We start from the raw sequence: 13,408 nt of genomic DNA on the forward strand, positions 1-13,408 counted from the left end.
ACCTGGGTTCGCAGCAGCTGCTGCTGAAGCAGAATGGAGCCCACCTCCACCCCTCCCACTCCCTGGCTGCTGTGGGCTGGGGGGGTGGCACAGCTGCTTGTTACTGTGAACACTCCTGGGGGGTGCAGAGGGGACCCATGCCCCCAGATCTCTGCGTGGGACAGGTGTGGGCTGCCCGCTGCAGGCTCGGACTCCCATCTTGCTACCCTCCCCCAGCACACATTCCCTGCGGCACTGGATCACATTTGCTGGGCTGCGGCGGCCTTGAGAGAGGACAACAGGGCAGGAATCCAAGCCCACAATGGGCAGCCCTCTTTTGCCCCACATACAGATAAGGGGTCTCCCCTGCACCCTGGAAGTGAGCACAGAAGCAGGGAGCTGGCTTCCACCCTGCCCTGCTCCCTGGAAGAGCCAGCTGTGGCCTGTCCTGCTCCCTGCTGGGGCCTTGCTACTGTGCCCTGCAGCCCCAGGCCCCAAGCCCCACCAACTGCTCGGCTGGGGAACAGCCCCAGCCCAAGTCAACTCCCTCTCTCCCTCCATATGGGTTCCTCAATTCCACCCCCACTCCACCTACAGGAGCTGCTCTCCAGGCTGCCTGGTGGTCACATACATATACATGCACATGGTGCCCCTGCCTGACCATCCTCCTCCTGCTCCTTCCCAGCCCCTTACGGGCTGGAACTCGGCCTGCAGAGAGCTCTTTGCAAACCTGCAAAATCTGCAGGTTTCTCCATGAAAATGAGAAATCCATGTTTTCCTCAGGTAAAGGGGAAAACCCATGTTTTTCTCCGTTTTCCATGGGAAATGGAAAAATTGGATCTCTGTTGATAAGATGCACTAGCTTTGCTAGTGCACTCCCGTTTAGTCTTGATTTTTAATTCAAGCACCAGGAACACAATGTAGTAGAACATAATTTTTTTTGCATGAACTCTTTGAGAGTCTGTCCAAAATTTCCCCTCAGACACAGACGGGGGAAGTGAACAATGGGGGAGAATGAGAAGAAAGAGAGGTAAGTATACTGTACTATAGCCATAGATGCATTCTAAAGTAATTTAGCCAAATAAAAATCTTTCAACTCTATAGGCATTTTTTTAATTAAATAACTAATTAAGGTAACTAGCAACCTTCTCCCATTATCTCAAACTTCTAAGAAAAAAAATCCAGATGATGCTGCATTTTGAACTCAATGGATCTTCCATTTAAAGTTTTGAAAGAAAAAGTTCAAGTCCTGAGAAGTACAGAAATCTGGCCTCTATGTGGGTTCAGTATAATATTTTACTTCTCTTTTTTCCTCACAATTCAAATTTGCCAATCTAGCAGTATGTGATTTAGTCTTTAGCGCTTTTAAGGTGGATGGAGGAGATGCAAAGAAGTAGATTTAAAAGGGAACACTACTTCTAATATGTGGGACTGTCCTTTGGTTTGGTATTGGTATAAACTGAGTGCATCTACAATGCACTAAACTCCGGAGCAGTTCGAGCTGGAGTCAATTGCTCCTGGGCACAGTGCCTATACATGTGCCCAGGATGGCAGTAATTTGAGCCAGGGCAGAAGATCCCCAGGCTGGCATGGAGCATTGGGAATCAGCCCTGGGCTCTGGGTGGTGGTGTAGGGACTGGCAAGAACCAGGGATCTAGTCCCCAGTTGGCTGGGCTGACTGGGTAGAATTTGGGCACAATTTGAGCCCAGTGATCACCATCTACATGTGCATTTAATCTCACTTAACATTGCTGTAAGATATTCCTTAAGGTTGTAGTCAAAGAACTTGAGGGAGCTGCACATCAATCTGCATTCTGAATAGTACAGAAGCTATCCTTAGGGCACCCTAAGAGCAGAAATACTTATTCTGAAAAAATCTGTCTCAGAGAATACTGGTTAATGTTTCTCTACAACTTTGTATTGAGGATTCTAAGTGAGTGAAGTAAAGTATTTTAATTCTAAGTAAAGTACAATGAAATTTGCTTTCTCCAACACTCCCCTCCCAACCCATAACCACATCAGTATACAGTACTATGTCATCACTAAATTATATGATTATCTTGGTCTGGAATATGCACAGTGCCACAAAACAGAGTCTGCAAAGTACTAAATTAATCACCAGTTTTTGCAACTTTATCAGTTATATACAGAATGTGTTCACATCCACGCAGGCATTTCTTAGATTTTTAATGCAACTTGAGTGATTTCCTCAATTAGCTTATGATTTGGATGTTATTTTTAAGGACAAACGGATTTTTCCTGCCAACACCTGTATTACTCAACCACTGTCTTTTACCATGTGTGATGAAAGGAAAGCAGAAAATACAACAAATACGTGCTCAGCATTGGTGTAGTATATCTGCAATTATAATTAAACTTACTTCTTTTTTATTTAGCTGCTATATTCCATTACCTCATTCCACCATTTAGAGAACAATTGTTGCAGAAGAAAGAGCCATCTTATTATTATTATGAGTTTACAAATTGTTAAATGACTAATTTCAAAGATCTGACATTAAGAAATGTGGTAGTTCACTACTGCTTAAAACCAAACGAAGAAAATTAATACATACCCAGTTGCCCACATAATTGCATAATATTAGTTTAATTAAGCTTAATGGCATAAAATATGTAACTAAGCAGAACAACTATTATTAACATCTTTCAGTAAGTATAAAATAATAACTGAAACAAGATTTTTTTCAAGTCTACAATGCCTTCAGATATGTGGACATAAATTTTAAGACCTCCAACTTCAAACTAAACCTGTGATCAAATTATTGCTGAAACCAACATATCTTTAGAGTAATTTCTGGTTCTTAATGAAGAGCGTATCCCTCCTTCTAGTCCACTGGGGACTTCCAGTCAGCCATAAAAGAAAATGTTACATATCCTGCAAACTTTTCCTACACCAGATGAAAGAAATAAAAAACATTTTAGCTATATAATATTAACAAGCACAATGTGCCACTCTTACAAAAACTCTTTAATACTGCAACACATCTATAAGGACAATTTTTTTGTCTCCCTTCAAGGAGATTAATTAGGCATGACCATTACTTTATGTACTGACTATATACTCTAGAGTTCACTCGCTGTCATGACTAAGCTGATTAAAAAACAGAATAAGAAATAACACTGCCTTTTCTGAGAACTGACAATTTGACTAGAAAACTACAAGTAAAATAAAATGTTTATTAAAAAACCCACTTCATTAAGCTATGAATTCTTAGCTCTGTCCATAGAGAAGCATGGAATTTTTGGGGAGATATCTTTTATGGACTAACTGCATAGTTCAGATAAAGTCAGACAAGCTTCTGAATGCAAGGCATTCTATATCAGGTCTGAAGAGGGAAGCATGCACAGCAATGATTAAGAACAGTGGGTAGAGCTGTAGCTCTATTCACAGTACTATACACTATAATATCAGACTCAAGTTTGCTATGAGACAAACTTGTAATCAGCAACTGTAATTTAGTCATATCTACTCATCAACTATGTGAACATTTTTCTGGTATTCATGTAGCACACTTGATTTAAATAATTTTCCTAACTGTTTAAATTAACCATTTTACAGTAAGATGCTTTTGTACCTGGTGTGTAATTAAATCGTTGAGACTGGCTTTTTTTCCTCTTGCCATTGCAAAGATAAAACTGCACCTGGACTGCAGCTGTAATGGCTTTGTTATGGTATGGAGGAACTTCAAGAACAATGTTAGTCTAAATGAAAGTAAAAAAAAGAGCATTACTTTTATAATGTAAATAAAAAACCCCCACACCTGTTAAGTACAGAATAACTGAATGCAAAACTTAAGCAAATGGGTACTTTTTGTTAGATGACTTAGGTCTACACATCTTCTTAACAAACTAGAAACATGAAAATAACAAACATCATTATTTAGGAGTCTTCCTTCCTCCCTTCCTCCTCAACATAAACATTCTAGAGATTACAGATTTTTTATTAAAAACACATATTTATCTCAAATATTCATGCATCTTTTAAGAGTGTTACAATGCTGCAGCTGCAAACAGAAACTAAACTTTGTAACACTGCTCTGATGGGGAAAATTTTAATATAGTGGTAGTAAGTTTTCACTTTAATACAATTAATCTTCCAGTTTTTCAAAACGTTTAACATTTTAGTTTTTTAGGAAGCAGCAACCCAATGACTACTTTACATTTTTGTTATACCAATTCAGAAGGTTTTCAGCTGAGGTAAGTTAACTTGAAGAACTTATTCATATGTACCTACTTACTTACTTTACAAAATCTTAATTCAAGTACAAACACACAGAAGACCAATTTCATACTTTAAAATAAAATAAAACAACTTTACAAAGAAAGAAAATTAAGTTTCTCACCCCTTGACACTTTTCCCTAATTATTTTCCCTTCTACCTCCCACTGAGGTCGACCATCTGTTGAGAGAAATTTACAAGAAATTCAAATGAAATTTCTTATCCTTTGAAATACTTTTAATATTGTGAAATGTATTCACTTTCAGTTATAAAAAGCAGTTCATAGAGGATACTACAAATATATTATAAATGAATTAGGCAAACAACAAAAGATTCCTTACGTACTTTAATCTGCTCAAAATTCCAGAAATTCTAATTATTACAATATATATTTTTTGCATTTTGCAAATATTTCTGATAAGATTTCTTATTTAGGCTTCCATTACAATGCAAAAACATGAATATTATATACACATTTAGTTTTTAATTCTAAAACATATATTTACACACACCATACACAATATATAGGGGGAGACTACTCATTAGTTCCCCTCACACATTCATAATTATTAAAAGTTTGGGACATTGGACATATTAAATCCCTACTTCGGGGTAACTCTCTTGTTTTGCAGTAGATACCTGGTAATCTGGAGTTACTGCACAGTTGCATCAAGGAATGGCTTTTTTTTTTTTTACACTGACTGCACAGTAGCTTGTGACTAGTGTGCAGTAGTGTCATGTCATGCTTCCTGCCATGTGATGCTACTGTCACGGGCTACTGTGCATTAAGTGTCTTATGTAGACACGGCCACTGAGAGCCAAATTTTGGTTCAGGAAAGAAAGCTTGCACTAGGTCAGATTGGCACTGAAGATGCAAGATTTTGCCTTCCTCTGTGTGAGGGAGAGAAAGAGACAGCAGGCCTCTGGGCCCCCAGCTGGGGTGGAGGGCCGCTGGTCATGGGCCCGCAGGCCCAAGGCAATAGGCAGAAGTCCACCTTTCCCAGGTGTGTGGAGAAGGGAGGGGACGGTATTCCCGTGGCCAGCATAAAGGAGAGGCCAGGACCGACAAGCGGGGGCACTGCCGTGAAACCGGAAGAGGGCTACGAGGTGATGGAGCCAGCCGGAGTAAGCTGCTGAGGATGCGAGCAGTGCTAAGTTGCGGTAGGAACCTCTGGAAAAAGGGTAAGCCCCAGCAGGGTTTTTGAGCCCCGTTGGCTGGCCCTGGCGAGGCATTGGACTGTTTTGTTTACCGGCCGGGAGTGGATGGGACCCGGCTGAAGCCGAGTACCGTACAGACCCTGATAGAAGGGCACTTGGTGACGGGACACCATAGCTCCTACAACAGGGGTGTAGCAGCCACAGTAGGCGCTAACCGTGAAAAGGGGGATTGATCAAGCCCTCAAGACGCACCCCTTGAGAGCTGAAGAGGGGATTTGACCCCCCGGAGGGCAAGGTGATATTGGAGGATGACTTCAGCGTAGGAGGCTGAGCCCCTGGCCATAATATTTGTGTTGTTCTTTATACTTTCTTTTGCGGGCAATCTGTGTGATCTACGGATACGTGGCTAGACCCGATAGGCGGCCACCACCCGGTGGAACGGGCAAGGGTATAGGGGTGAAGGAGCCCTCAGGAACGTGGGACCTGCGGGACATCGAGGAGTCTCATAATTGGACGGCACGCACCGGACATACGAACCATCTCCATTAACATCAAAGTCGTGGCAGGCGAGGCAGGCACGTGCGACACACCCAACCAATGGTGAGCAGGCCCTCGGCAACTGGTAAGTGGCCCCGACACGGGGAGACAGTACGGACTACCCCGACACTGTAGCATGGACTTAGTCTTCATAGAACTTCTGAGCATGTATTAACAAATTACTTCCTTGTAACTACAATGTCAGGGCACTGACAATGACATCATATGCCCTGCTTTTGTCTACAGCATGTTATAGGGTGTTGCTGGTGTTTTTAGTATAGCATGGTTGTGTAAGGATGTGAAGTGGAGGCTTCTCTGGGTAAATAATCACAGCGGGCTGGACTGAGAGAGACCTTCCACTCCTACATTCCTATGTTAAATGTGGCAGCCTGAAAACTGAAGGCCTGAAAGCACCAGAGGACAAATAACAATTTGTAGTTTAAAATAATGGCAACTATGGCTGATGATTTAGAGAATTTTCACCTAACTCACAAGGAGCTAATGATTTTCAATAGTGTTTGCTATCAAATTTTATTCAGAAACTCTGTCTTTCTTGTGTAACTCAAGTTATTTGTACCCATAGATGTTTGCAAGATCAGAACCTCAAGTATCAAGCATGGCATATAGTTTTCCTTTTCCAGATTTAGGCAAGTTTTGTGTAGTTGAGTTTTAGTGCTTGACACATTACAGACAGGTTTAGTTTTCAAGGGAAGTAAAAAAAACAAGATGTATCTAGTTTGAAAAAAGAAAAACCTGTTAGAAATGAAGTTCTTCAGAACTATTTTCCACTATTGCTATTGTTTTAATTTTTGGGAGAAACATCATTATACAGGTCACTCAGGTTTACATTAGTGTCTCAATTTTATTTTTTTCATATTAATAGGTTCACCCTCAGAGATGGATCAAGTTTAAGATGATAGTCTTGAAAACAAAATAAATATAAAATATAATTCTTCATAATATTTCCCTACAGATGCTATTAGTATTGATAGTCTAAGGAAACCTGAACAATATTTTATCCTTATCCCAATGGTTTTTGTTTTTATGCACACACGAATTAAGAAGGAAAGAGTCAACATAGTAATCTTTTACCCTGGGTGAATTCAACACCTTAAACTACAATTTCCCACTAGAGTTGCCAGTAGTATTCAATTTAAAGAGCAGGAATATCTGCTCAGACAAGTAACATTATTGCTTCCTTATCTGGCTCTGCATGAAGTGCACAGGGCAGTTTTGCTTGACTGTGGCAGTAGCACCTAGGTTGAAAACCAGAGGTAAACTGAGGCACTACAGTGGTGGTTCTCAACTGGAGTGATGCCAAATTCAGAAATGTTATGGAGAAGTGCCTTGAATCTAAAAGGGTTGAGAACCACTGTATTTGACTTACAGGGTTGAATACATTTTGCCAAAGTTTCTCTCAATATCTAAATAATTGGGGGGGTGTTTTTATATTTGCTCCAGGGAGTTGCTCTAATAGAAGTGCCCGCCACATCTCATGTATCAGTGTCCCTGCACTTCAAAATGGTGATGGGGGCACTTTAACTAAAGCTTGTTCGATGAGCTTTAGTTAAAGCACCTTCGTCACCATTTTGAAGCATGGGGATGCTGATACACGAGATGTGGACACTTGCTGGAGAGCACTAATTAGCACACTTAACCAGACTTGATTACTTGAGTAATAACAACATGTCACAGCAGCCTCCTGGCACATCTAAAGGCACCCTAAATGTGTAAAAACAACTTAACACAGACCAGGCAATTTGAACTCAAGGTATTTCAAAGCCATTATTAAATAACACAAAAAATTAGCCAGCTAACACTGTTAGTAAAAAAGTGAAATTTAATGGAAAATTAGGAAAAAAATCATTAAAAGAAATGCCATATAACCAAATGGTGAATTTAGGTTCCTAGTCTAAAATGACACCAGTGGATTCTTAATTATAGAAGGTAATATTTAAGAGGTAAGGTGGATCAGAATCAAAATATTTACCAAAAGAGATAAAAATATGGAGAGAAATCTTAAATACCAGAATATTTTTAAGAGAACTGAACTCATCATTCAAATGGAGTGACATTAGATTTGGATGGAATCCAAACCCATTAGATTGGATCCATTAAAATCTCCATATACAGGGAGTTTTAAAGTACAGACAAAATCAGTTTTACATATGAATACAGGTGGACAAACTGTTTAAGACAGTGGTTGTCAACCCTTTAAGACTTGAGGAACCCCTTGGAAATGCCAGCTTTTAGTTTTCATTCTTTTTTTTGACTACGGAAAAATAATAGAGTTTTCTGTTGAAAATAACTCAGAAAGACCACAACTATGGACTTCCATTTGAAATATATGGTTCATCTTGTGAATCATGTTTGTAAACTTAACAGTGCTATCTGTGCAGCACCTTGGAAAGATCTCAAAGCACCTCAGAGTGCCATGACACCCTGGTTTAAGAACTTCGGAAAGAAACTGCAAAAAAATTTGAAAAAAGGATTTAAATAATTAGGGAAAAAAAGCTAGTATGTAAAAAGAAAAGAAAAATCATACTTCTTGTTTGAGTCTTATTCCCATGCCTTGCTCTGTTAAAATAAAACAAGCACAAAATCCCTGACTTTGCCAAGCTTTTTGGCCTTCCAAATTTGGTAGAAACTGAACCCTTGTGCTCAAACTACAACAATCATAACCTCAAAGCTCTAGAACCTTCTCAAGGGGCAGTCATACCTCCCAAAATTCAGTGTTTCTAAATATTTTGCAATTAGGTAAGAAATTCAATTTCAGTGAACAAAAAAATGTTTCACACACCGCAAAGAAACACTCTACAAACCGAAGGAACAAGATGGAAAAGCGAAACTAAAAAAAATGAAATTTTTTAGTAAGAATTACAGGTAAATTATAAGTATCTATAAAGGTATAATTATCTGGGGCTGGACTTGATGATCTCCCGAGGTCCCTTCCAGCCCTGATGTCTATGAAATCAGTTGGATGCCAGTTACCAGAAAGGCTAAGACTTTGAGAAGGATAGCATAAATCAAAATGCAAGTAATGACAACTGCAGTAGCTCAGAAAACTTACCTGGCCAATGTCAACCATAAGAGTTTTTAAAAAAATGAAAAGCAGGGTCACATACCTTAAAAACTAAATTGTTAAGATGATAAATTTTCTACTTTTTATGATAAAAGAGGGCAGAAGGCCTTGACTATATACACTTTCAGGAAGTGTGGTCAAATAAATAAAGATCTTTAAAAAGAGATAACCCCATCTCCACATGCAAGTACAACTTGTGAGGCGAAATGTTTGAGTATCCTACCCTTAATGTGGGGAAACCCCCACATTACAGTCCAAAGCACAATTCATTTCTAGCTGATCATGTGGTCTGATTTGTGCATCTCAAACACACGCAGATTAGTACTACAGCTTTTGAACACCAGGTCCAATGGGCGGATACAGCATCATATGACGGCATTATATGCCTTACAATCCCCTCCCAGAATTGTTTGCAAATTTGAATAAAAGCATGTGCAAGTGCTCATCTACAAAGAAATGACTAGTAATGATAATTTTGTGAACATGAACACCTTCCTGGCAAGATGCCAACATAATACTTCTGGAGCCTGACCATTCTGGGAACTGTGCAGGTATAAGTCAGTAAAAATTAAGGTAATTAAAATCTCAGTAGAGCAACAGTCTTTTGGTACTGGAAGGTTAGTAGGTTCAAATTCAGGCAAGTAGTGGAGGCTTCTACATGTAGTTACCAACCAAGCTATGGAAATCTTCATCTACAATACCACTTGAAAGTGTCCACTAGCTGGCGAAATTTTCTCAGATTGTGACCGTCTTATCGGCCTGTGTGAAGTGGCTAGTATTCACTTCGGATTCAGAATTGGCAGGGGACAGGTGATCTGATTCAGTGATTCAAATCACTGTCCCAAATCAATTTGGCTGAATCTGATTCGGAGATTCAGCAGCAGAATTTCTGAATCAGCCAGGACCACCCCCAGCAGCCCAGCAATAGGTGCCCCGCCTGTCCCAGCTCCTGGCACTTGGACGAAAAAAACCTCGAATCAGTGGGTGCTGCCAGGCAGAGGAGAGATCCCTGTTGCCCCCCACAGCCTCCCACTGCATGGGGAACTCTGCACATACACCCCAACCCTCCCCCTGCTGTCTCAGCCTCCCCCACGGTGGCTCCACACACTGCAGCTCCAGCCCTTTAAGAAAAAAAAAAAAAGAGAGAAAAACTCCAGACTCATCCCTCCTGCCAGCAGGGGGGCAATCCCCGCTGCCCCCCGCCATGTGGAGGGGCTCTCCCATGAGCCCCCTGAAGCCCCAAGGCCACTGCAAGAGCAGTGAGCCCTGGGGCTTTTCTCCATTTTTCTTTTTTCTTAAAGGACCAGAGCTGCAGCAGGCAAGGCAGTGTTGCATTAAAAAGCCCAAATGGCCATGCTAAGCTGCGTGCAAACACGCATCAGCTTCTGAGTCAACTTCCGCACCAGGAAGCTGGGGTGAAAAGCGGACACTCGCGGGTGCGCTCCAAAATATGAAATATACACAACCATACAAGGAGCAAACGCAAGTTCAAAAGGTAATCGGCTAAAGCAAAGTATAAAACACCAACACAAACACTGCCATGTCAGAGAGAGAACGAACACTAAATACAGAAACTAAGTGCCACAAGGGCAATCGGGCTGATCACCTGAATAGCCGCTCTCCCCTTCTCTCGAGAAGACGTCTCAGACACCTCCGCGGAAAATGCTTGGAAATGTCAATCCTTTGGCTAGCTTGCTTGGTAATGCATTGTGAGTGATCCTGTCAGTGAATTAGTTATATCCGCCTTTTAACTGCTAGCTTTATAAACAGTAAACAGGCAATATTGCACGTTTATAATCAGCTATATGTTTGTCCTGGAGTCTGTCAAATGAGCAGCTGATCAGGTCTGGGACTAAGGTTCCACTCAGCCGCCTCAAGGCGCTCAACTGGTAGCCTTGAAAGCAAGGGAGTGGACCTGAACCTCGTGACCCAGTGGACCTTACCCTTACCTAGTAAAAGAAATAAAATCTTTATTTCTCCAAATCCGTGACTGGTTCATGACCCATCCCCCAAGGCCATGCATAAAAAAGAACCTGAGAGCCTCTCCCCGCCTCTTCCACAGGCAGCTATGGGGAGGCTGTGGGAGTGGCGGGAGGGTCAGGGGGGCTCATGGCAGAGCCCCCCATGCAGTGTGGGGCAGTGGGAGGGCAGTAGGGATCACCCCGCTACCTGGCAGCACCTGGTGAGCACTGGGGCTTTTCTTTAAAGGGCCATGAGCTGGGATGGGTGGGGCAGTGGTGGCAGGGCTGGGGCAGTGGGTGGGGGTTGGAAGGGCTGGGGGAGCAGACAGGGGACGGGGCCTGGCAGGGGTTCCCCCATGGCTCCCTCCCCACTCCTCCAGCTTCCCCTCCCCTGCCCCTACTTACCAGCTCCAAGTCAAGCTGCAGCTCCCTGCTTCAGCCACCGGGGATTGTCCGAATCATAGAAGCTCTCCAAATCTTTTCTGAAGATTCAGAGCGCTTTGAATTGATTCAGACCTTTTAATTGGTCCCCGATTTGATTCTGATTTGGAGATTCGGCCACTGAATCAGGCCAAATCTCCTCTGAATCCAATCACCACCTGAAGCTTCACACAGCCCTATTGTCTTATATCAAACTGCCTGTTTCTGCTTAAGGATTTCCTGACACAGGAGGTAAAAGTCTATGCTTCTACACATTTTGCTTTTAAGGGCAAACTAGAGTGGCTTATCTGCCTGATGCAGAAAATACTTCCTGGGGAAGGTACTATTTTTCTAGGGGGTTTTTATGACCTTATTCCAAAACACTGCAAAACACAAAGTTCCAAAACACTCCTCTGCTGGACCCATCCTAATTAAACTGTCACAGAGCAGGGATTTTGGGGAGAAACAAAGGTGGCTTCCTGCCACAAGAACCATTAGGAAAAGTTAGGCTACTATTAGGACTAGTGTTGCAAGTGGTACACCAGAAAGTGCTAAAATGACCTTTATGCCACACGATCATAGCTTAGAAAAAAATGGAAAAAGACACAGAAGAAAGTGCCTTTGAGCAGTCAAGTGATATGCAAGAAGGCAAAGCAAATTTATGACCACATCATCCAGACCTCGGGGGGTGAAGGCATGAGTGAACACACGACTTTTCAAGCCAGTAAGGGGTGGTTCAAAAATTTAAGAGGAGACATGGGCTCTGCAACATGAAGATTATGGGTGAATCAGCTTCAGCAGATGCTGAAATTATTCATATTCAAGTCCCTAACTCCATTTTTCCCATAAGCCTTTTGTCTTACTAACCATGGTTTTGCCAACCATGGGAACTTTCAGGAACCTAACCCCTGCAGTTGGTGAGGAAAACCTATATTTAATAAGGGGGTTCATACTCGAGTTGCTCCACATACTTGTCAGAATCATCAAAAACAAACAAAAAAAAGTTAGAAAGTGCAGAACCTATACTCTGGATCCTTAGAACCACAGATATTACACAATCAGATTACATACAATCTTACTTTTGGCCTCCTACAGATGCCAGCTTTCCAGAAACCATGTTATTAAGTTCTGCCCACAAACAATTATTAATTACAGCTTTCTGTAGCAGTTCGATGCCAGGAACGAGTGTTGTGGTAAAGGTGTTAGAAGGCGAATGTTCCAGTGGGAGCAGATTTAAGTACTGCAGTCTGAGAAATGGTTAGCAGTGTTAGTCTGAAGTCGAGCAGAAGGTAGGGCAGGATAGCACCTTAGGGTGCCTGTAGACATGCTGCAGGGCTGCTCCAATGTGCTGTAATTATGGTGCCAAGCAGACTTAATCAATTCAATGAGTGCTGAAATGTGGTAATTCCCACTCTCCAGCCAGCTTCCGTGCCTTGTGTATTAGTGTCCTTGCATGTCAAAATGTCAGCAGGGGTTGTTGAAATAAAGTTCATGGAATGAGCTTTAGTTCAAGTGCCCCCACCACCATTTCGAAGCGTGGGGATGCCAATACTTGAGAAGCTGCTCTGACAGCTGCTTTAATTACAGCACTCCCCCCAACACCCAGAGTTTGTGTTAAAGTGAGCAGCTGGTTCAGAAAGGCATGAGCTTTCATAGGCAACTGTCTACTTCACCAGATGCTATGTATGGGCTGTCAGCATAAGCAAATGATCTGTAATACATAGCAGTTACAGTGAACCATGCGAGTATGCTCAGAGGATACGTACTTAAACTTTCCTTGTTTTTGTGGCTCTGTCAAGTATATTATGTAGTAACTTTACCACAAGACTTTATTTATATGCAATTTTGAACAGAAGTACACATAATGGACTATGATGCCAACAATTACAAAACATAAGTACAAAATTAAATTACCTTCAAGTCAGCCGGCCCTGACAATCTGCACCCCAGGGTACTCAAGGAGCTGGCGAGCGTCATAGCCCAGCCCCTGGCACGGATCTTTGAAAACTCCTGGCACTCTGGTGTAGTGCCCGA

General features: G+C 41.9%; 1 protein-coding gene across 1 annotated transcript in view; it reads right to left on the reverse strand.

The window, feature by feature from the left end:
- Nucleotides 1–13,408, reverse strand: part of NFATC3 (nuclear factor of activated T-cells 3) — a 152,609-nt gene that overhangs the window by 33,273 nt on the left and 105,928 nt on the right. The window contains exons 8-9 of the mRNA XM_019535415.1: nt 4,341–4,396; nt 3,573–3,699 (exon numbers count right to left, since the gene is read on the reverse strand). Of these exons, the coding sequence (XP_019390960.1) occupies nt 3,573–3,699; nt 4,341–4,396 (183 nt within the window). The remainder of the gene's footprint in view (nt 1–3,572; nt 3,700–4,340; nt 4,397–13,408) is intronic.

The sequence above is a fragment of the Crocodylus porosus genome, unplaced genomic scaffold, assembly GCF_001723895.1.
Source record: "Crocodylus porosus isolate Cpor-Errol unplaced genomic scaffold, CroPor_comp1, whole genome shotgun sequence".
NCBI lineage: Eukaryota > Metazoa > Chordata > Crocodylia > Crocodylidae > Crocodylus > Crocodylus porosus.